General features: G+C 40.5%; 1 protein-coding gene across 3 annotated transcripts; it reads left to right on the plus strand.

Moving 5' to 3' along the window:
- Nucleotides 1-13,086: 13,086 nt before the first annotated feature.
- fosb (FBJ murine osteosarcoma viral oncogene homolog B) lies at nt 13,087-21,468 on the plus strand. Of its 3 annotated transcripts, XM_074680366.1 has the most exons (6): nt 13,087-13,341; nt 13,607-13,794; nt 15,348-15,731; nt 16,047-16,154; nt 16,576-16,929; nt 17,991-21,468. In XM_074680366.1, exons 1-6 carry the CDS (start codon nt 13,278-13,280, stop codon nt 18,042-18,044), a joined length of 1,152 nt encoding a protein of 383 aa, XP_074536467.1. In that variant the 5' UTR covers nt 13,087-13,277; the 3' UTR covers nt 18,045-21,468. The 3 variants fall into 3 exon arrangements, with proteins under 3 accessions (XP_074536467.1, XP_074536465.1, XP_074536466.1); XM_074680364.1 differs by lacking the exon at nt 17,991-21,468 and having other exon boundaries at nt 16,576-17,927; XM_074680365.1 differs by lacking the exon at nt 17,991-21,468 and having other exon boundaries at nt 15,348-15,701; nt 16,576-17,927.
- The last annotated feature ends 719 nt before the right edge of the window (nt 21,469-22,187 follow it).

Consider the following 22,187-nt stretch of genomic DNA (forward strand, 5'->3'; position numbering starts at 1 on the left):
GAGTGCTGCCTGCCCCACTGAGGGTGTGAGGGTGATGTCTCAGCAGCGCTACACGCACCATCTCTATTCTTATCGCACTGACGCCACGTACAGCGTCAACACACACTCGCCCCCTCCTCCACTACGTTCCCTCTCTCTCTCTCTCACCCTCCATCCCTCACTCTTTCTCCCCCCACTCCCTCTCTGCCTTCCTCCTTTTCTCTCTAGTAACTGTCTGAGTCTCAGAATCCACATCCTCCTCATCCTCCTCCTCCCTCCCTCACACACACACACACACACACACTCACGTCCATACAACACAGGTATCCTCGCACGCACTCACTCACATCACCAGGGCAAGCAAATGTCCTTTTCTACACACAACGCTATTAATAGCACCTTTGCTCACACACACCGTTTCCTGTTCATAGTTAGGTGAGTACACACAGGTTGTCCTCGGCAACCGTCCATCTGCATTGTGATGGAGAGAGGCGGCAGAGACAGGGGAGCAAGGACATCCATTCATCTCACTGTCTGGCCCTTTCCATCAGCTCTTTTTAATAATTCTATCTTTCAGTTATTTTATTTCGCCTAAATGTACTACGACTTGTTTCTGAGTTAGCTCAGTCTGGGGGTCAGGTGATGCGACATCTGGAACTTGTAAAAAAAAGGTATCTACAGGCCTCTGCAGCAGTCACTGACCCTTTATCATAACCCCGACTCTGTTACAGAGGAGGCTCAGAAACAGCCATGTTCGCAGTTTTGAAAGTTTCAATGTGAAGCGTCTGTGTTAAATTACACTGACATGCTCATAGTAAACATGCTAACACGTTACACGTTTGATTCTTTATTTTATTTTTTTCCACATCCTGAATGTCTGTTAATATTATTATTTTTGCTTACACTGATGATATTTTTCAAACTAAAGATGATATTTGTCAAAAAATCTGACCCACCAAAGGAATTTAAGACACTGATGGTGCATAAAAGGTCACAGAGTGGGGGGGGAAATAAGTTAAAAGGAGGATGATTTTTGAAAAACAAAAAAAAAAACAAAAACGTAATGTTTGAACAGGGAAGCACTTTTTAACAACAATTCAAAAACGAATCATAAAAGGGATTATTCATGTTATTTTAGAAGGTTAAAAATCAAAAAGCTCATTTCTAATAGTTTTCACCCAATAGAAGACCATATTCATCACCTTTTTAGTCAGGTCAGGTGTTTTTATTACAAAGTAAAGTGTAAAAGAAGTAGAAAAGGAAGCAGATGAAAAACAAGAAATTAAGTAATGGAATACAGAATATTGGACCTGTGTCTGTTTCTTTCACAGCAGCTAAAAAGATTGAAGTTACTACATCTTCTCCAATAGGCTGCAAAAAGTGTGTAGCAAATTTGAAGCCACTTCACAGAAAAGTCCTTGAGATATTTTTTATGAAATAAAAACTAACTTCTTTTAAACTGTGTCAACGTAATTAAAAGCGAATAACAAAGCAAGGGGTGTGTTGAGTCTCCTATTAATAAATATACAACGGATCAAGTGGCAGGAAGAAGAGATTCTGGGCTCTGAGGATCAGGGGCAGATCCAGGGGGATAACTACGGGTGGCAATGCCCCCTCCTCACACAGGAAATCTAAATTGCTACCCCAAACCCCAAACTATGATTTACTTTTTGTTAATCAGAGGCGGGATCTTTGTTAGAAACAACTGTTTGACCTCTACTGGTAACTTTCTTCATGTTTCTAATAGAGTACCATCCTGATCCAGCTCACAAGACATGACGAAAGAGAAGTACGCGATCAATTAAACGATGAAAAGTCTGTTTACAAAAGAAAGCGCAATAACTCAAGATAATTACTAAAATAATACGTTGTGTGCGTCAGTACACCAATGTTGGTTGTTGTTGGGTGAGAAGAAGAATGTGTGGAGCATGTTGTCAGGTGAGAATAAACCACAAACACAGCCGAAGGCAACCAAACAAAAACATGTCGCCACGTGGTTAGCGAGAGAAAGCACGTTAACTGCCAGGGTTATTAACGCCTGGGAGACTGGCCAGGTTATCCCAGGTGTGGCAAAACTCCACCCACCACCAACCTGCAGAACCAAGAAAAAGGGCAGAAACAAAACATCAGCCCCAGCATTTGGCTCCTCCCCTACCCATGAGGTATAAACGGTCACAAAGCATGGCAAAAACCTAAAATACAGGCATGAGAAAGGAATTTTTCTGTCATAATTTTTGACATTTTACTGACTGACAAACTTTAAAAGGATGTGAAATGAGTTTTATAAATAGACTTTTATGCCAACAAAGAGTAACAGAGACAAATGCCTCATCAAAATCATCACCACCGCAGTCAGCTGATTACTCATCCACGCTGACATGTGTTGGGATAGAGGATAAAAACGGCAGGACTTCAGACAAGTTTACAAGAGATGCAGAAAATGGAGTAGATGACAAATTAAGTTTGTTTGTTTCTTTTTTTTTAAAGATCTCATTTACTTCTTTGTCAGGCATTTTGAGTTTTTGTGAGCCTTCAGCTATAATACATTCAAACATCTGAAAGTGTAACTAAAATAGTTTTGGTTTGTTATTAAGTTACGATGAGCATGAACAGGGATGTTCAAGCATTATTAATGTGCAATAATGTGCAATCTCTTATAAAAAGCATGTAGTCAACATGAAACAGCCATTGAGTTGAAAACAGCACAGAGAATTTGTATGTTTGCGGCCATATTTAAATGTGTGGGAAAAAAAACACTTTTCATTAATTAATGCTATTTGAAATACTAAAAAAATAAAGTTCAAAGCTTTTGTGTTTCTGATATAATAAATGTTTTTCAGCTGGTGCAGTGGTGACTGGTTTGAAGAGCGCTATAGCTGTTATCTCCTCATATGGTCCTCATAACTACTGTATTATATCAACACACTCGTCCACACAGGAGCTCCCTCACATCAGAGGAGAGGGAAACAGTTTGAGGAGGATCTAGAGGATCTCACTGTAAACTGTACCCTCCTTCACAGAGTCTATTTATTTTATCTCCTCTGTCTGTGTTGATTCGTTTCTCATGATAGCTGCTGTTCTCATCCCTCCACCTGCTCTTCATCCTCCCTCCTCACTCTCTCCCCTCTCCCCTCCCCAGCTGTCCTGTGGGATGAGATGATGCTCTGACAGGCTTGGCGTCTGTTCTTGGAGGTGCCGGTATTTTTGGGCCACAGCGGTGGGGGCCAGGAACAGGAATAGTGGCGGAGTTGTAGTATGTAGTGTGGGAGGGCTGGGATGCTTTGAGAACTGTGAGATTTTTTGAGCTGTTGTATAGACGGTAAGGGAGACCAGGGAGGATTGCGTAAGTTGGCTCCCTGGCTGCAAATTTAGCCTGGGCTCGCTCACGCAGAAATTTGATGAGCAGTGCAATCTCAGTCGTCAGAGCTGGGTATTTAAAGATGTGAGCGTGTGTCCGCCTGGGACGTAAGGGTGTATTTATCCTGCGTGTTTATTTACAAGTCGTGAAGGTTGATAATGTGAGACGTAAAGAGCTGGATTGACATCCACAATCTGCTCCCTGTTCCTCTTCCTGCTGTTCCTTATTCCCTAAATGTCAGTCTGTAACAAGTGGTGATAACCAGGTATTTTATAGGCAGTGACTGTGATGTAACGTCTTGCTGAAACCATTTTTCACCTCTTAGAGTCCAGCTTTATGACAAAAATCAACTCGGTAAATAAGTGAAAAAGATGGAAGAGGGTGTTAGGGATATATCGGTGGAGAAGCAAATAAAGCCGTTGTGTATAAACTTTCCACTGTTCAAACTTAACCTCAATGAAAATATCAAAATGTTATAATTGTAACTTTGATTTATCAGAGATTACTGACCAGACAAGATCTGACTGTATGTTTAACATTGATTGATACATTTTGCATGTGCGACATACTTCATTCAGTTTGATTTCATATTCTTTTTTTTGGAACTGATGAATGTGTCAGAGGCACTACTTGAAGTGTGTACATATAGTGTGATGCTTTCAGGGAATTCAAACTTTGTTGTGTGTGTGTGTGTGTGTGTGTGTGTGTGTGTGTGTGTGTGTGTGTGTGTGTGTGTGTATGTGTGTGTGTGTGTGTGTGTGTGTGTGTGTGTGTGTGTGTGTGTGTGAGAGAGAGAGAGAGATCTCTTAAATTCTGTTTACTGTGAGAGCAAAGATCTCAAAATTTAGGCCAGTTTTCTGACCATAGGAGCCTGCTCCCCAACATTAAACCAGCACTTTGTTCTTAAAACCTAAACACGCTGCCGTCATGTCTCTTACGCAAATGTACAACGTTAGACTAGAAGTGCTTTTACGAATCTGAACCTAAACATTTCATTTCAAGTTAGTGAAAGTTTTTAGCTGTAGTGGTATAACTTAACTAAACAAACTCCTTATTTTTAGTTTGCAGTTACTACAACAATTAAGGATGTCAGCATATTTGATATGGAAAAATTGCCATATACTTACAGTAGTATCAGGACTACAATACAGTGGCACCAATAGTCAACCTCATCATGACAATGACAAACAAAATATTTTACCAAATGCAGATATGAACATAAAAATAATCTAATTAAAATTTCACTAATCAGGAAAATACCACCCCATGTGGAAATATTTCATGCAATGCAAGAAGTAAGTGAATGGTAAGTGTGGTAAGTATAAAACTTTTCAAAAACATGATTTTTTAAAAACATGTTTGAGTTTTGTTCAGATTTTGGGGGGTTTCATTATTATTTTTTCCACTTTTTTAAAAATGTTTTCACATTTCTAGAAATATCTTTGTGTCAAGACATTTTTTTTGTAAAACTATTTCACATTTTATAAAAATGTTTCCAAATTGAAGTTTTTTTTTTCTGCATTTATTGAAATATAATTGGCATTTCTAGAAATACTTTTTGTAGTTTTGCAACTTTTATGCAAGTTGACCTTGAGGGCCAACATAGCTTAGAGTGTAAAATGGCAGAACATGCTTTAGGGTGTGGATTTATGTCCTATATTAAACAAAAACACACAAACAAATTATGTATGAAGTTCAAAAACTTGAGATACTTTAAAATAATGATTAATTAGATAAGTATTAGATATTGAATTAGACAAAGTAATTTCCATAAAATTTTCATCCCATATTGCTTTGAAAAGTTTGGTCAGTCAGGTTTTCTTTTATGATACAACTTGAAGATTTTACATGTTACTCAAGGACCCACAAAGTCTTGATTGTATCCAAAATGACATATATATTGTACTTCACTATAATTTGTTGGTATAGCCATAATTTTCAAATAAAAACTTATAAAATGACAAATCAAGTCATTCAAGAAGGATAATCAAGAAGGATAGATAGATAGATAGATAGATAGATAGATAGATAGATAGATAGATAGATAGATAGATAGATAGATAGATAGATAGATAGATAGATAGATAGATAGACAGACAGCTGGATAGACAGATAGCCAACAGTCTTTAATAAGCTTGCACAGAGAATGCAGAGAAGAGCAGGAGGATGAAATCAGGAGCACAAGACCAAAAGAAAGGGTGAGGGGTGGAGGGTGAGGAGAGGGGGGTGAGAAGTGTGTGGGCACACAAGGCCAGTAAGGTGAGGGGGATGACGAGGACACATGCTGGTTTGTGTTTCCCTGACGTGCTCACTATACACACGGTCAACCCCCATATCTTTTCTCCCTCTCTCCTTCTCTCTTCATTGGATTTCTCCCTCTATCAGTCCCTCGTCCTCACCCACTCACTCGCTTTATTCCTACCTCTTACTGGTCCCTGAAAAATAGGGCAGTCCTTATGTAAGGGAGATAGAAGAAGTGGGGGAGAGTGAGTTGTGGGTTGGGGGGGGGGGGGGGGGGGGGTGAGCTGAGGAAGAAAGGTTGAAACAAAGCCTTCTGGATATAAACCGACAGAGAACGAGTAGGGGGAATAATGAAGCTGGCTTCCTCTCTCCTTATCCAGGTGGAAGAAAATCTCCCTAAATAAATAATGCTCAGCTTTCGCTGCATTATGAAAAACAGTAAGTCCTTCTTTCACAGAAGAAAATAAACAATTCTCATGTCCCGGTGGTCATGGTGATGTCAGGTTTAATAAAGCGCTCTGCATTTTATGCAACATTTTACATTATGGCTGTATGTAGAGCAAAAGCAACATTTTTCATTGTTCAGATGTTTCATGCACTGCATTCATAGAAGGTGAACAGCAGAGGCTGATCTTTACCCTTCAGTGTACTCGTTGCTACACTTCCATCCATCCGTCTAACATAAAAAGTAACATAATACGTGTTAAATTGATTATTTCTTTGTTGTTACAATGCCTCTTAGCAACAGATAGCCTGCTTATTCCTCTTTGGGTGGTGCCACATTTGTAAGGAACATCCATTTGTAGGATGAGCAGCATTGTTTTGTAAGTGGGTTGTGCCAAATATTCTCTGCCAATGCCAAACTTCTATTTCTGCTGTTGATGATGACTCTTGTTTGGAGGCTTCTGGTTCCTTTGGTAGCATCAGCTCTGCTAGAGTGGTCAGTCAGCGTCTGCTTACAGAATCAGAATATCATGTTTGACTGATCTTAATAGAGCCTGTGTGACTAGGTAACTTTAAACTGGTGTTCAGCTAAACCAAACTGTGGCATTATTTGGAGTGGGGTCCATATAACAAGGGATGAACATTGCATCCAAAAAAACAACACCAAGCAAGACTCAACTGCAGGATAAGTAGTTTGGCATCAGCAGTGAGATTTAACAAACTTTTTATGGGTGCAACCCACATACTCACCTCTGCCGCTCAACTCACAAATACATGTTCCTTACAAATGAAGCATCATTTCAAAGGGAAATAAAAAGGCCTTCCAACAGTATAAGTTTTATTGCCAAGAAGCATTTTCCCTATTCAAAAGTAATCTACCAAACAAAAACTTACTTACTTTTTGAGCAAAGTTTATAAATATATGTTGACTTTTTTCAAATATCTAAATAAATAAATATAAAAAAGTTATGCTAATCAGTGTTGACCACAATAAATGCAACATTTGCTATTCTCAGAATCATATAATCAGAGGACAGTTTTTTTGTGTGAACATTAGCTGCAGTTCACAGAAGCCCCACAGAAGAGCGTTTCAAAGACAGAGCTTTCAGGCATGAATCCATCACTTTTTTTTAGAATGTTCTTACCAGTTCTTTGATTTACCAGTGAACACTGAAGGAATCACGACCCCAAAACAAGCAAAGCGCCAGGACACAGGATAGCAACAGCCAATCTTGCTGCTTCTCCTGACATCCCGTGGCTGCCAAAGAAAAACCTCTGCAGATAATTTGACTCCTGCTGAACAAAGACCACTGAAGGGCCATTTTGAGACTCAGCGTGTGTAAAGTTTGCCACCTGCCATGTGCATGCTTCACATTGCTCCGTGTGCAATGACACAGCAGAAATTTAAGTGCGGAGTTTAGGAAGACAGACTTGACTGGTGATTCACATTTTTGACTTTTAAGAGGGCTGCCCTGAGAAACACTTAAGCTGTCCCTGCTTTGATGAGTCAGCATATGCGCTCTAAAGGAGGAAATGCAGGTAATTCTATGTATAAAGGCCTAAACACTGTTTAACAACAGTATTTAACTAAATATACTAAGCTACTTTCCCCTCTCTGATCTCATCCTCTCTCTCTCTTGCTCTCTTGCTCTCTTCCCTCCCTCTCTCTGGCTCTCTGCCTCTCTGACTGGCAGCGAGCCTGTTGAAAGTAGGCTAGGATTGACGCGCTGCTTGAGTCTGAGTCACAGAGAGCTGTGGAATACTGAAGCCCACTGATTGCATTTAACTTTAGGCATCCGACTCCCATGCAGTGCATGATACAATAGAGCCATCCGCTCCGCTTTCTGCACCTCAATGCTGACGTTTATGGCTGCACTTAGGCAAAAAAGGAACACCACAATGGTTCTGACGCTGAACAATTGGAAAGATGGTTATTTAGAGGCACTGCCAGTTTAAGTAACGCTCTCACTTGCCACATATTACAACACAGACACTCAAATCTGGTGATCATACTTGCGGTTGCACACCAGGCAGATTAGAGATGATATCAAACAGAGTAAATCTAATCTTTTTACCAATCTCTCACAGAGCTGTCATGCACCTTTTTAATTTGAGCCTCCTCATGAAGCACAGTCAGTCAAGACCTTTTTTCAGCGGGTCAAGCATGCCATGGTCAACCACAGTCTTGCTCACCTGCTAGAAATGAGAGTAAAGGCTTGATTCCCATCCCATATAAGCTGACGTTGGTACATTTTTGTTTTAAAGAGCTCACAATCAGGCCTATGACGCATGCACAAATGAATGTTTTATCCTTGCCACAGATCACTGTAAATTATCGCTTAGCGTGTGCGCTGTGTGGGTTCCTGTAAACACGCAAGCTATTTTTTTTTTAACTGGAGAGCCACAAGGATTACACCACATAAACACAACTACATTAACATAAACAGGGCAAAAGTCACACTGAGGGAGCTGTGTGCTGAAGCAAGAAAAACAGGAAAGTCTCAAGAGCAAATAATGCAACGACTCTTCACACAGAAAGGCAGAAAGGGTCATGGGAATTTTCCTTTTCGGACGCCACAAGTTTTGGTTTCAGTGTCTGTGTAGTCTGTGGGAGCCTCTGTTGACCAAGGCTTTTGCTCTAGTGCATCAGCTCTCTGTCACAAGGCAAGCAAAAGTTGTCTGCATTCTCAGCAGAAAGTCTTTGCTACCTTAAATGAGGAAATTCATACAGAAGCTTTCTGCCAAATCTGAAAGCATACATTTAAACGTCACGGTGAAAAAGAAAGTGGATTCATATAAGTCAGGAAGTTCATGCCAAAACTTTCTTTTTCTATAGAATTGTGATCTTCCCATGTTTCCTCTGATGTCAAGGAGACTCCTGTGTTTAACCTAAAGTAAATAAACAGTGTGTTTGCTTTGTAAGGTGTTCTTCACAACGTGTATACTTAACGGTAAGGACATCAATGTGAGCATGTGGTCTGGATGCTTCAAAAATAACCTATTAAGAAGGCAATTAGGGGAGTGTTGCTTTCTTCATGTCCTGCAAAATAATTTCATACTTCTACTCTGTCTGGCTGAAAAGCACTATCAGTGCTACAAGGAATCAGGACAAAATACATGCTCGTATCGAGGCAGTTTGTTTGTTATTTGGCCCTGACATAAACAAGGAAGATTGTCTCCCAGCTCTTGCTCTGTGGCACAACTACAAAACAGCAGAGTCAGCTGAGAAACTGCACCCTGCCCCAAATGAAAGGCCTGCATTTATCGCTCCATCACAAAAGAAGAGGAGCATGAATTCCTAGGCAAAATCCAGAGAATCATAATAACTGGAAAATCATGGAAGTATGGAAAAGCATTAACAATCAACACGCTATGACAGCAAAGACATCCAGCTCTAACAAAGTAACCCTAAATCTGCAGGGCTGTAGCCCTTCTGTAAAGGAGGAATCAAGCAGATTAATAGATCAATGAATCCAAGTCACCGCTGTGGCTTTGATATTGTGGATTGCAGGAACAATTATAAATCAAACTAAGATTAAGTTTTAAATATATGACTGACAAAAGTAACAGTACTCGTATAAATAAAAGTACAGGATGTCTCCGTTTCCACAGCTTGTGGTTAACACTGCAATGAATAAATACAGAAGGGCTCGCCTGCTTTTACTTAGATGGGTGTATTTCAGTGGATAGAATATACAAAAGCTATGTTTACAGAGGCGTGCAGGAAGTCCTTTGTCTCTGCCAAGAAAGAATAAGTGGATTTAGACGAGAATAGATGTTATTAAACTGATACAGGGAAAGACCTGGACCCCCACCTGACGGATCATGTAACAATAAGCTGCAGGGATTTTTAGCCAAAAGGCTGAACAGAAAGTCAGCTCAAGCATTCCTTTTTTATACACAGTTTCAGTTCTTGTTGCGTCAAATAGCACACAAAGACTAGGGGAATCACTGCGCGGCTGAGAGCAAAGCTATGGTATGAGGGCATGAGACATTTTGGTTGGCTGGAAGCAGAAAGCCGATCGAATTTCTCTCAGCGAGGAGGGAAAAGCCTGTGAGAGTTATGCAATGTTGTTGGGATAAGGAGCCAGAAGGGGTGTAAACAAAACCACTCTGAAGTGGGACAGGCCTAGACGTTGCCTGGTAACAATATTTTGGGCAGGAGGATCAGGCAAACACGGCCCGCCTTCCAGAAGGAAATAGGGGCTGGCTTCATGAGCACAGCACAAGTTAGAGGCTTCCCGAAAATACACCAAGAGACGGGGGCAAGCAAAACAAAGCACATGAGGGGCATTAAACTCTTGGTCTATTTTTTTTTTAAACTTGCTCGGCTAGAGTCTAGACCACCACAAGTTGTAAACAAACAAACTTTTGGAAACATGTTAGACGAGAGAAGATTGTTTTCTCATTTATAGACTCCATAATGTTTGACTGGAGCAGTGATTTCTTTATATTTCTATTTATAAATTAGTAAGACGTGCTTAAATATAACTATTTTTTAAACAATTGTTAATCCATTATGATGAACTGCGGCAATAGCCATGAATTCAACTTTATTCCCTTTCAATTATACTGTAAAACCTGTATAGCACTACTCCACTGATGATCCATTTTCTTTCTCATTTAAAATGTTCAGTGCATTTTTTTGTCAAGAGTGATTTACATTTTGTGGCTGATTGCCCCGACACACTAAGGACGTTAAGTGTTTAATCCTCAAACTGCAGGGAAAAGGTCATCAGATTTAATCCCACAGATCGTAAAAGCACCTTTTCCTCGAGAAAAAAGTTCTTTAAACGTCCAAGTGAAATCGCGTTTTCAAACTGTTAATTATCTAAATTACAAGGGAACGCTTTGCAACGCTGTGTTCTTAGTTTCTCTTTCAGCCCGCGTTTTATTTTCATACTCAGCACTAACAAAAAAGCCAAACAACTTGAGTAAAGACGATTGCATTGCATGTGGTTTCGTATTTCACATGCTTTCATTCAGATGTGAGACTAACACGCATTTGGCAAACGTTAACAACGTCAACTTATCTTTCCCTCTGATCTCCTGACGTGAGAACTACACAAAAACACACACAATGGCTGCTGACGGCTATTTAACGGCAAAACAAACAACTGTAGTACACTCCGAAGTGTTGCTGTTCCTTTCACAGAAAGAATCCGGAAGCCATGTTGTGTGCTGCCGCTGTCTGTCACTCAGAGCTGGTAACCACGGAAACCGGTTGCTAGGCGGCATAACAAAAAAGACCAAATTTATACGTGCTTGCGTCAGAGGCAACGGCGTATCCATAGCGACAGAACGCTATACACATGTAGCAGAGCAGACCCGTGGATGGCACATGGTCCTGGCAGTTTGCTTTAGCCTAAATATTTTCTTTTGACCTCTTAATACCGAATGTTTGTTTTTAACAAACACTGAGACAAAGACACAACATATTTTGTAACTTTAAAGTTTTCTCTGTGATTTTAAGCCGTCATAGCAGAAAGCTAGCCGTTTGTCTGTCATCATCCCGTGATTTCTTGTCCTCATTCTGTTAAGTTCTGTTATTATCATTCATTTCCTTGTACATGTGGGCTGTTCGCCTGCGTTATCAGCCATTCACCTCAATAATTCCCTATCATGAGCAACTTACATCGGCAGAGTTAGTCATCCCGGTTCAGCAGCACAGCACCGGTAACGGCAGCCCGGATGGGACACAACGTCCTCCGTGGATCCTCGTCTCTGACGTTGTTGTAGCGCTGACTAATAATTTGTTATCCCCATCTCTTCCCTTTTTGCTCACGCCTTTTCACACATCGGTCCCGTACACAGCAGCATGCCCGCCCCGTGACATTGTTTGACATCACAGCCAAAAATTTTTAGAATTTCATTCATGATTTGCCTCCCCGTCTTCCCGTATTTAGCCTGCGGAGCAACCCCCCCAAGCAAAGCTAACCTCCCACCTGCCACATTCCCACTGGTGTTCGCATGTAGGCTATGATAATGAATCACTTTGTGCTCGGCCGGGTGATGTTTGCAATGACAGGAGCTGATTTCCGTCACTACTGCCCACTGTCCATGACAGATTACCCTGCTGTTTACCAATGAATGTTTATTTTATCTTATTTTGACCAAATGTAGCTGCTTTTGGTGCTGCGTGTGCTCAGTCTAAAATCCGTATTTAAATCTAACAGTGATTGGGTGTTTCGGAATGTTTTGTACAGGTTGAAGGTATTTTCTCTAAACCTCCATTGGAATCGAAACTTGGCAGTGTGTATAACTTCAGGTTTGGGGGGTGTTTAGACAGATGAAAAGGAGTCTTTCCTCGGATTACACATTAAGCTCTCGAGCTCAGAGGACTCCCGAGGGCGTGTCCTGAGAAACTTTACTGCAGGATTTCCCTTGCATGCTTGTCGGGATTCCGTCCTGGAGCGACCTAGATATCCGAGTGTTGCTTAAATAAGCTATGGTATGCTTTATATAGGGTGGTAATACTTTCCAGGTAACCTATTACTAAACTTGCATGACATTTAAAGTAGATTCAGAGTAAGGTTATAAAATAAAATTTCTTAAGATTAGGCTATTTAACATTTTGACGGATGCCTGAAAGTTATGTAAATGTAAATATCATATATGATTTAATCTGCTAAATCAATGGAACAACACTATCACAACAATTAAAAATACATCAGTCATTATTGGAATGTTATTTCTCTTGACGTGTGGCCATTACCCCGAAATTTTCCAATCTTGATATAGATTGTCCTAAATAGCAACTTTCCATTTTCATCACCCGAAGTGTCTTAAAATTTCCTATCAGAAATTGTCAGACGGTGAGAAATATCTCGTGCTTATGATAGTATAAAAAAACAGCTATTATTATCCGCCGGCGAGGTGAGCTTCTGGTCCATTTCAGTGGGAGAGGGAATCCCTCAACGTCACCAAGGATACCAAACACAACAGCAGCACAAAAGCACAAATATGGTCATGTACGTCAGCGGAACTCCGAGGCGGGACTTCGACAGTAGAAATGCCTTGGTTGTACTCGAGGAGGATGGATTCATTCATAAGACAGAATCTGCTACTGTGCGCCGTAATACCGGCGAACGTCTACCGGCATAACGTGAACGGACTTTATGGATCTATAATCGCATTATTGAAAAGCAGAAGAAAACATCTCCGAGGATTTACAGCTAAACGAACGGACATCTGGACGGACTGATATTGCACATTTACGTCCCCCTTCGCACGGGGAACGGGACTAAGCTTCTTCATGCAACTTTTTTGGAAAGAGACCAAGAGCATCTTACCGGGGAATAACAAAAAGATCAGCTACGGTAGGTCATAATGTACTTATTAATACTGGCTGCTACTTTTACAGAAAATTTCGACAAGTTAATTTGCGTAAGCGTGAAGTTTCCTCCAATAATGACTTTATGCATACCGCAGCAGTGTTTACAAATGGGTCGCCTCTAAGACTATAGGCTTTCTGAGCCAATGACACATAATAATGCGTTTACCTTAACATCACATTCTCTCTTTACAGTAACATACCTGCTCTTTAGTAATCTTCTTGGTTGTGCCGGTGCCCTGTCGCTGCAGGTGACATCGCCCCCTCTCTGGTAACTGCAGGTGTCTCCTTCTCATTCGATCCCTCCGGGGAGATGTACCAAGGGTTCCCCGGTGACCCAGATAGCGGATCCCGTGGAAGCTCGTCTCCATCAATTGAGTCACAGTACCTTTCCTCCGTGGACTCCTTCGGGAGCCCGCCGACCACCAGTGCTCCGCAGGTGAGGTTGCGACTGTTAATGCAAAACAATGCAAGTAAGAGTGACATTTTGCCAAGTTTTTGATTGTGGTCACGTGCGAGGATGGACCTCTGCCAACTCTATATGTGTCAATGGGCAAAAAAGACATGTTAATGCAGTGACAACAGCTAAAAATATTGATGTTGTACAATTTAGCGGTATGTTTTGGATATTGCTAATAGTGGCCCTGCATTTTGGGATTAGCTAATCATCTCATCTTTTTTTTTCAATGACGTGTGCTTCGATATTAAAAGTAAATCACGGAATAGCATAAATCTGTTTTACTGTAGCCTTTATGAAGATGTATTTGGCCAGTCATTGGTAGAAATGTATCATTAAATATTTTCTTTAACCGTAGAAGAGAAAACATTTGTCCCATGTGCGTACTTTTATTCAATATAAAGCAGGTTTTTATTTACTTACAACGGCACGTCTTTTATTGTTTTATTTACAAGTGAGGTCGTTTATTCGCTGCGTCCCCATAGGTCAATATCAACAGTTTGTTAAAAATATTACCAGCCGATCAGATTTATTAACCTGTATTGCTCGTAGAGAGACCAGTAGCAACTCTCAGGCCATGACAACGTGCTCCATTTACAGCACGCCGCAGAACGGATGACAGAGTCCTGGAACTCTCCTACGTAAGCGTAGAAGCCCCGCCCCGCCCTACTGCCCGCTTCTCTCCTTCCACGCGCTCCGTTCTCCTCTCACAGGCCTCGCTGTGACGTAAATGCTGGTTCTATTTTGGAGTGCTACGTCGCGTTGCCAAGGGGAACACCGGGGGTGTGACGGGGGAGGAGGAAGAAGGAGGGGGGAGACGCTGATTGGTTGAGGAGGCTGTTTTAAGAGCCGCCTGTCCCAATGTCATAACATCCTTTATATGAATATTAATGACAGACAATACTTTGTTCCCCGGGTCTCAAGTAAAACAAAGACAGACAGGCTTTACAGTGGAATTTTTGCAAGCTATTTTTTACCTTTATACTAATAAATAGATACAGTTGTGACTGTACAGCTGCAAACAGATAAAAATCCTGTGACTCCTTGGCCAAGTTATGATATTCAGAACGATTCATTTAATATTTCAAATACATCTTTAAGTTTATTTGATGAAGCTTAAAAAAAAGGGGAACCAAGACTTTAAAGGGATTACATTAACAGTGTGTTGATATGCTATCTTTATACCTCAGTCTAGGTGACAGTATCTACATTACTGGGGAATCGTGCATATATGACGTGTATAAATTTCTTGCTATAGTTTTACGAGAAATTACAGATTTTTTTTTTTTTTTATATAAAGTAGGGCCTAAAATGGAATTGCTTAAAACTTTATTACTATGAGTGCATTTCTAGTGGAATAAATCAAATGAAAGCACTGTTATAAAGGTAACCTGCTTAGATTCAACCAATTATTTACAACAAATCTATCCCTATGAGTGAATATGGTGCCTCTGTATGTATTAATTCATTAGCTGGTCTGTGGTGGAGCTTTCGATGGCTTGTTAAAACTGTACTTGTTTTTTTCTGTTGCTCAGGAGTGTGTGTCAGCTGGAGCTGGCTTGAGCATTGTGGGCAGCGGGCCTGCGGCCAGTGTCGGAGGGGAAATGCCCGGTTCATTTGTGCCCACCGTCACCGCCATCACCACCAGTCAAGACTTGCAGTGGATGGTTCAGCCAACTCTTATTTCCTCCCAGGCCTCTGGACAGAGTGGGACCACTGGCACCACAACAATGACCCAGCCGGTGTCACTGGTTGACCCTTATGACATGCCTGGCCCCAGTTATTCTTCAGGGTCTGGGTTTACACCTCCCAGCTCTGACACTCCAGGCCCTGCACCAGGGCCCATCCGCCAGTCTAGAACCCGTAGCCGCCGCACACGCGAAGAGTCTGTGAGTGAAGATGGAGATGTTGGTGTGTTTGTAAGTGTGTGTGCTTGAACGGTTTGCTTGTTGACCCTTGCATGTGCAGTGTAGGTACAGTATAAGAAGATAATGCCTAAGTCACGGACTGTTTTGTAATTTGTTTTTAAGCAGTTAAGAACACAAATATTTCCTGTATGACCTTTTAAAAGAGCAAACAAAACTTCAAACAGGAAAAGTGCTTAAATGATTACATTTCTGGCAATATGAAACCATACCTTGTGTGCCCTCTACTGTTGCTTGGAAATAGATACACATTTTCAAAACTTAATTCAAAACTCTTACCTTAATCAGATTTTTTTCTCTGCCTCTTAGCTAACCCCTGAGGAGGAGGAGAAGAGGCGTGTTCGACGAGAGAGGAACAAACTGGCTGCCGCAAAATGCAGAAACCGCAGAAGAGAACTCACAGATAGACTGCAGTCGGTGAGCTTGGCCCTGTTATAACAGCTGGAATGAGTAATGATCATAATTACAGACTGAACCTCTTATAGCGTTGCTAAGTGTTTTTACAAATGTATGCATGTGTATATGAGGGAGATTTTTTGTCATGGCATTCAGTGGCTGAAAAGAGAGATGTAGCCTTTAGGACAGATAGTTGTACACTAGGTACATTTGGCCCAATTAATAGGCTTTTACATAAGCTATCTAACATATTCAACAGCAGGTAAGACAAGTGTTTCTGCTGGCATCAATACATCCACCTCCACAAACACTTGAAGTATAGGTTTAATGAAGCTAACATTTCTTTTTTTCTGCTGCATTTCTTACCCCCCCCCCTCCATTTCACACACCTTTGTCCCGTCCCAATGGCCTTGTTTCTTTCATTCTCTGTACCTGCCCACAGGAGACAGACATACTGGAGGAGGAGAAGGCAGAGCTAGAAGCTGAGATCTCTGAGCTGCAGAAGGAGAAGGAGCGCTTGGAGTTCGTTTTGGTGGCCCACCAACCCAACTGCAAGATTCCATACCAGGATCCAACCCAGCAGGGCTCGGCGCAGCTTCCTCCGGTCCAGCCCCAGCTCGCTTCTCAGTCCTTACAACCTCCCGTCTCCATTGTGGGCTTGGCTGTGAAGGAGGACTCTTTCTATCTGCCTCCTGCCTACACAGCCCATCCATCCTCCACACAGTCCCAGCCTCCGGTTCAGCCGCAGCCGCAAGTCCAGCCGCAGCCTCAGCCTCAGCCAGGGATGATGCAGGAGGTAGAGTTTTCTAGTTCTTTCTATGGCTCAAGTGAGCCAGCACCAGGCGGGCCGTGCCTTATGGCCAGCGACAGTGGTGGTGGTGGTGGTAACCATGACGATGCGGCCATTGGCAGCTACAACACCTCATACACATCTTCATTTGTGTTCACCTACCCAGAGGGAGCCTGCGGGGTCAGTGCCAACCAGCGGAACAGCAGTAGCGAGCAGTCATCTGATTCCCTGAACTCGCCTTCTCTGCTGGCACTCTGACTGACCGACAGACACACACGCACACACATCAACACACAAACATATTACGCTCGCTGGAAGTAGAGCCTGAGGCAAGTACATGAACAGTACCCACAGTATCAGCCTCATAGATTGATAGAAAACAGTAACCAATCGTTTCTAAGATTGGAGTAAAGTTTACACATTTAAAATGCATTCCAATAAAGAGCCATACAAATAGTTGCACATAAATAACACAGATCTAACTTTGACATTCAGCTTAAATGGATAGTTGGTATCATCATAGCCTGCAACTGGACAAAAGAAGTGAATAAGACTGAGTCACAAAGTCAAGTCTAAGTTGCCAACATAAGTGCTCTGAATCAACAACATTTTTCACACAGATTATTCTAAATCTTCAACATGTACAGTACATTCACACGCCAACAAGCACCAGTGCCCCCACCTTGTTCCCTCTGTCGGTTGCCCAGTGCTCTTGCTCTCATCTCTTTCCATCCTTTTCCTCCTTTTTTCCTCTTGCTGAATGTATTTGTGCAAATCTGAAATAGGGACAAAGGACATCTTGTTTCAGGGTCTTTCCTTGTTGGAGACAGAACGCTGATTTCTCGCTCACCTCTAACTCTTCATCTGCTCGACTTCCCTCTGCTTCTTCATCTGCTGCTTGGACTTGGCAAGTTTGGGATCTGATTGTCACAGCCACCACTTTATCTTGTGCTGTCTTCTCTCGTTTTTTTAAAACTTTCCTCTGCGTTCTGCCTACCTGCCATGCGACCCATCTCTGCCCATCTGTTTCTCCTCTTCTGTCTCTCTGTTTCTCCTTTTCTCTGAAGTCCTCGACCCCTGAGAGCCCGAAGACCCCCTCCAGCCCCTGGGACCTTGAGTGAAAGACAACTCAACTTAGACGCCCTATTGCACCCTCTCATACAAGGACATGGAGGCAACCTCCCCCCCTGATTCAGAGGAACATTTTTTCTTGGAGTGCATTGCTCTGAGCTGAACAGCAGCTAAAACCTTCACACACGCACATAGACACAATCAATGAACGCAAAATGCAAGACAGGTGCCGCTGTCTTCTGCTGAGCCATTTTTCAGTGATTAGACAAACCTTTTGTTGTGAGGTTAAAAGTGAATACGGAGAGAAATTTAGCAGGAATTGAAAGAAGGAAGCGCAACAAAGTTGGACAGACTCAAGTGGGAAGATGATGGGGGGTTAAAAAAAACAAGGATGACGCCCATTCAAATCATCGATTTCATGGAACCAAATGTTAAAAAACAAAGAGAGAGACAAATGTTAAAAACAAAGCAAAAAAAAGAGGGAAAGAAAAAATCCTGCTCTTGCCAACTGTGTGGAAGGGTGACCTCAGAAAAACACCTCCATACCACAGAGCCTCATCACTCTGGGCCTACATGCGCACATTCACAACATTGCTTTGAAGTCTCTGAATCGAAGATACAGACGTTTTTGTTGCAGCGCACTAGCTCAGTGTTTTGCTCCGAATCAATCAGATGTGAACCGATGCCTTTATTTAGAGAGACGTTTTTTTAGAGAAACAGACAACCTCTAAACATTGGGCTCAGTGGTCTCTGGACCTCCCCTGTTCTCTCAGCGAGGAGATGAGGCGGGGGTGCGTTTATTGTGAGTGCGTCCACTCCGAGGCACCTGGCCCGTTTATTTCTTTCTTTATTGAGGTTGATGTGGCGAGAGAGCACAAAGCGAAACCTGGAAACAAAAGGGGAGAACACGTGGGCTGATGTCGAGGAGTGAGCGTCCTTTTGCCTGTGAATTTGTACAACTTGTTTTCCTGTATGTTTGAGTGATAATTGTTCTATATTTTAATGTCTATGTTTGTTTGTGTGTTTGATTGTTTTGCATAGACCTCTGCTTTCATTTTGTACTGTTGCCGTATCTTGGTTTTGTTTGTTTTGTTTTTTGTTTTGTTTTTTATAAAGGGGATATTTCCTTATAACTGTTACTATTATTATTGCCTTGTAACAATTGTTTCATTATTTTATTGTATTTTCATTTGGCAACTTTGGAGGCATGTTGTGCACTACAAAAAAATCTTATAAGTCTATATGCATATACATATATACAAGTAACATGTATATATAAGTGTATGTACCATGATTGTAAAGTATGAATGTTTGCAGATCTAAATGGGATATTTTTGTCAATGAAGAACAAGATAAGATGTTACTGAGGTTTAGTTTTAAAATGAATATTTTTCTAAAGGAACAAAAAAAAAAACTATATTACATTTAAAGTACTGCCCTGTCCCTCAAAATGAAGCACGATGTCACTGCCTCTATCAATGTGTATTTATGTTTTATAAACAATATAAAGCACTATACAAGTTACATTCAATGTATGTTTATGATAATGACGTAAGAAGGTCGTGGTAACGCCTTTGTTTCGTTTGTTTTTTCTCTGTGAGGTCTGTCCTAATGCTACTGACACCTTAATGCCACTTGATCCTTAGCAGATGCAAAATGAGGAAAAAAACAATAGTGTGATTGAATGTCAATACACGTATTAAAAGTGTTAAGACTACAACATAATGACTTAACTGTTTCATTAAAGGACAAAGTATTACATACCTAGTATGCATTTCTGTCCAATATAAACATATCACTTGATAACATCATTATTTCTAACGGAAATGTGTGTTTGAAGGATGACCACAGTTTAAGCCTTGACGTTAACATTCTTGTGTTAATCCATTCCTGTATTCAATGTGTTGTCTAACTGACATAAAACATTTATTGTGATTGTATTGCTGGATAAGAAGCTTTATTTTCAATAAATAAACATGTTTATTCTAAACAATGGCAAGGTTAATCATGTAAATTCCTGGTTAAATTTGGCTCTGGGTGGTCAGAAAAAGGGCAGACCTCATTTTTCAAATGTTGAATTGATGACTGTGTTTGTACAGATGTTGGAGATGCCTTTTGATTTTCCTCCAAATGCAAATGTGATGAGAATATGTTCTGGTGTGTCAGAATAAGCATAAAACATATTCAATAGTTCTCATGTACATAGGTTTTTGTGGTGCTACTTATAGTATACTATAATGACGAGGCAGTTTCACATTGTACGGTGGAAGGTTACACATGGCTGTTGTTTGAGATGCTATAATCAGTAAAGAAGCCATGAACAGTGAATTACTAGCAGCTAATGCTTGACGAGCCTAGAAATCACTCTCTGAATTCATTACAATTACATGTCATTTTCCTGCTACATCTCTAAGATGTTTACAAAGAGATCTCAGAGGGGCCTTGTACTGTACCTGCACTCACACACTTAAGCCTCTTTTCATCTCACGGCATATTCTTTCTCTCACATAGTTACTTACTTGGGTTTAGTTCAAGTTGTCAGAATTTGCCTACATTTCTTTTTTTTCCCTAAAGATTCATCAATAAAAGTTTTAAAGGTGATATAGGGGGAAAACAGAATTATATGACTACAAGTTCTAAGTCACAGAAACCACCTGCTCCTTTCTGTACTGTACAATGGATTTGTTGGTGTTAACTGAACAAGAGCATTCCTATTTTTCTATGCGAAGCTGAATGTTGATTTCTTTAATTCCATTTCCCATGTTTTAATTGAGCTAACATAAAATGCAATACTTCTACTCCCCTTGAATAAACATAATGTAGCATACCACACAGTGTTCAAACTGACAGCTACTATATGTCAAGTGTGATGATGTATTGCTTTTGACCTTTTTTTTATCAAAAGTTATTCTAAAACTATTATAAATTTTATGAGACAATCTCCAAAATTGTACCTCTTTTTTTGATGATGTGCAGGGGCACCTGCCTGGTGGTTCCTATGCTTCAAAAAGCCAACTCTTATTTTCTTTTCAATCCCTACAAAAAACATTTCATTCATTCACCAACAGTGTACATTTTTTGGCAAAGATTATTTCATGCATTCTATGGCTACATCAGTTGAAGGCAAATTGTTAAAATTTAATTTTAACAATTTAATTCAACATGTAATTTAAAACAAAAGTGTTTTCATTACTAGCTGATGATGGTGCTCTGATTTCAACTGGCTTTATCTTCGTGCAAATTATGTACCAAAACCTACCAAAGTTTTCTGCAAAGCACTAACAAGCTCTGATTAATTACTTATTTTTTATAACTGAACATATTTTTCATTGCTTTTGGGACCAAAGTTTATAAAAGATTTGACGTGATGCTTTTGCAACCCTGTTCTGAGATCTTCTGTGCCGACATTTCAGCTTCAAGTTCTTTTTGTTTGTTTTTTCACATTTAAGTATACATGATTTTTTTCATGGTTTAAAGACTGCAAAAGTTGGGTGAGCTGTCTCATTTAAAGATGGTTGGACCAATTGCCATTTCTTTCCAATTTGTGAAAAATACTTAAATAAACATTACATAATTAGGCATATGTCTCTGGATTTTAAATATAATGTACTTTTGTGATCTGTAGCTTGTGCATGAGAAAATGTGTCCACTTTTATCCTTGTTCAACTTGAGAGCTCAAAACTAAGCATTTAACAAATTTCTGTCCTCAGTTTTTTTTTCACTGCTAAGGTTTTTTTGTTATGCTTATTAATTTTGACAATTGTTTTGTATAAAGTACATAATTTCTTTGTATGTGTGTATATAAAGAAAAATCGAATTGGAAATAGCTTTCTTTGAGCAAAATCCTTGGCAGTTTCATCACTGTTTTATCTAGTTAATCAAAAAAGATCTGCTTGTTTTGTAATGAGTGACAGTGAGCAGTGGTGTATAGAGCAATTTTAAGGGGCAAGGCCAACACAGACATGTAGCCTTTTACATCTTATGTTTCCCCTGTTTTACAATCCTGATTTACTTGAAATACTTACTGCTTGTTAATCTGTGCCCCTCTTGATTTTTTAGGAAATACTTTGTTCTTTATATGCACTGTTGAACCGCACTCCTTATCTTTCAGTTCTTTGGGGTATCTTTCGTTGAAACACACTGATCAGTAAGGGGGCTTAGGCATTTGTATTGCAAGTGCAAGCAGTGGCTTC

Source organism: Halichoeres trimaculatus, unplaced genomic scaffold (genome assembly GCF_033239565.1).
Source record: "Halichoeres trimaculatus isolate MK-OKI-2021-1 unplaced genomic scaffold, fHalTri1.1 fHalTri1_scaffold_9, whole genome shotgun sequence".
In the NCBI taxonomy this organism is placed as follows: domain Eukaryota; kingdom Metazoa; phylum Chordata; class Actinopteri; order Labriformes; family Labridae; genus Halichoeres; species Halichoeres trimaculatus.

What these genes read in the sequence shown, in the direction of transcription:
- fosb (XM_074680364.1), top strand. Translation starts at nt 13,278, where the DNA reads ATGCAACTTTTTTGGAAAGAGACCAAGAGCATCTTACCGGGGAATAAC. An exon ending in TAACAAAAAGATCAGCTACG is followed by an intron (nt 13,342 to 13,606) that starts GTAGGTCATAAT and finishes CTGTCGCTGCAG; the next exon opens with GTGACATCGCCCCCTCTCTG. An exon ending in TCACAGATAGACTGCAGTCG is followed by an intron (nt 16,155 to 16,575) that starts GTGAGCTTGGCC and finishes ACCTGCCCACAG; the next exon opens with GAGACAGACATACTGGAGGA.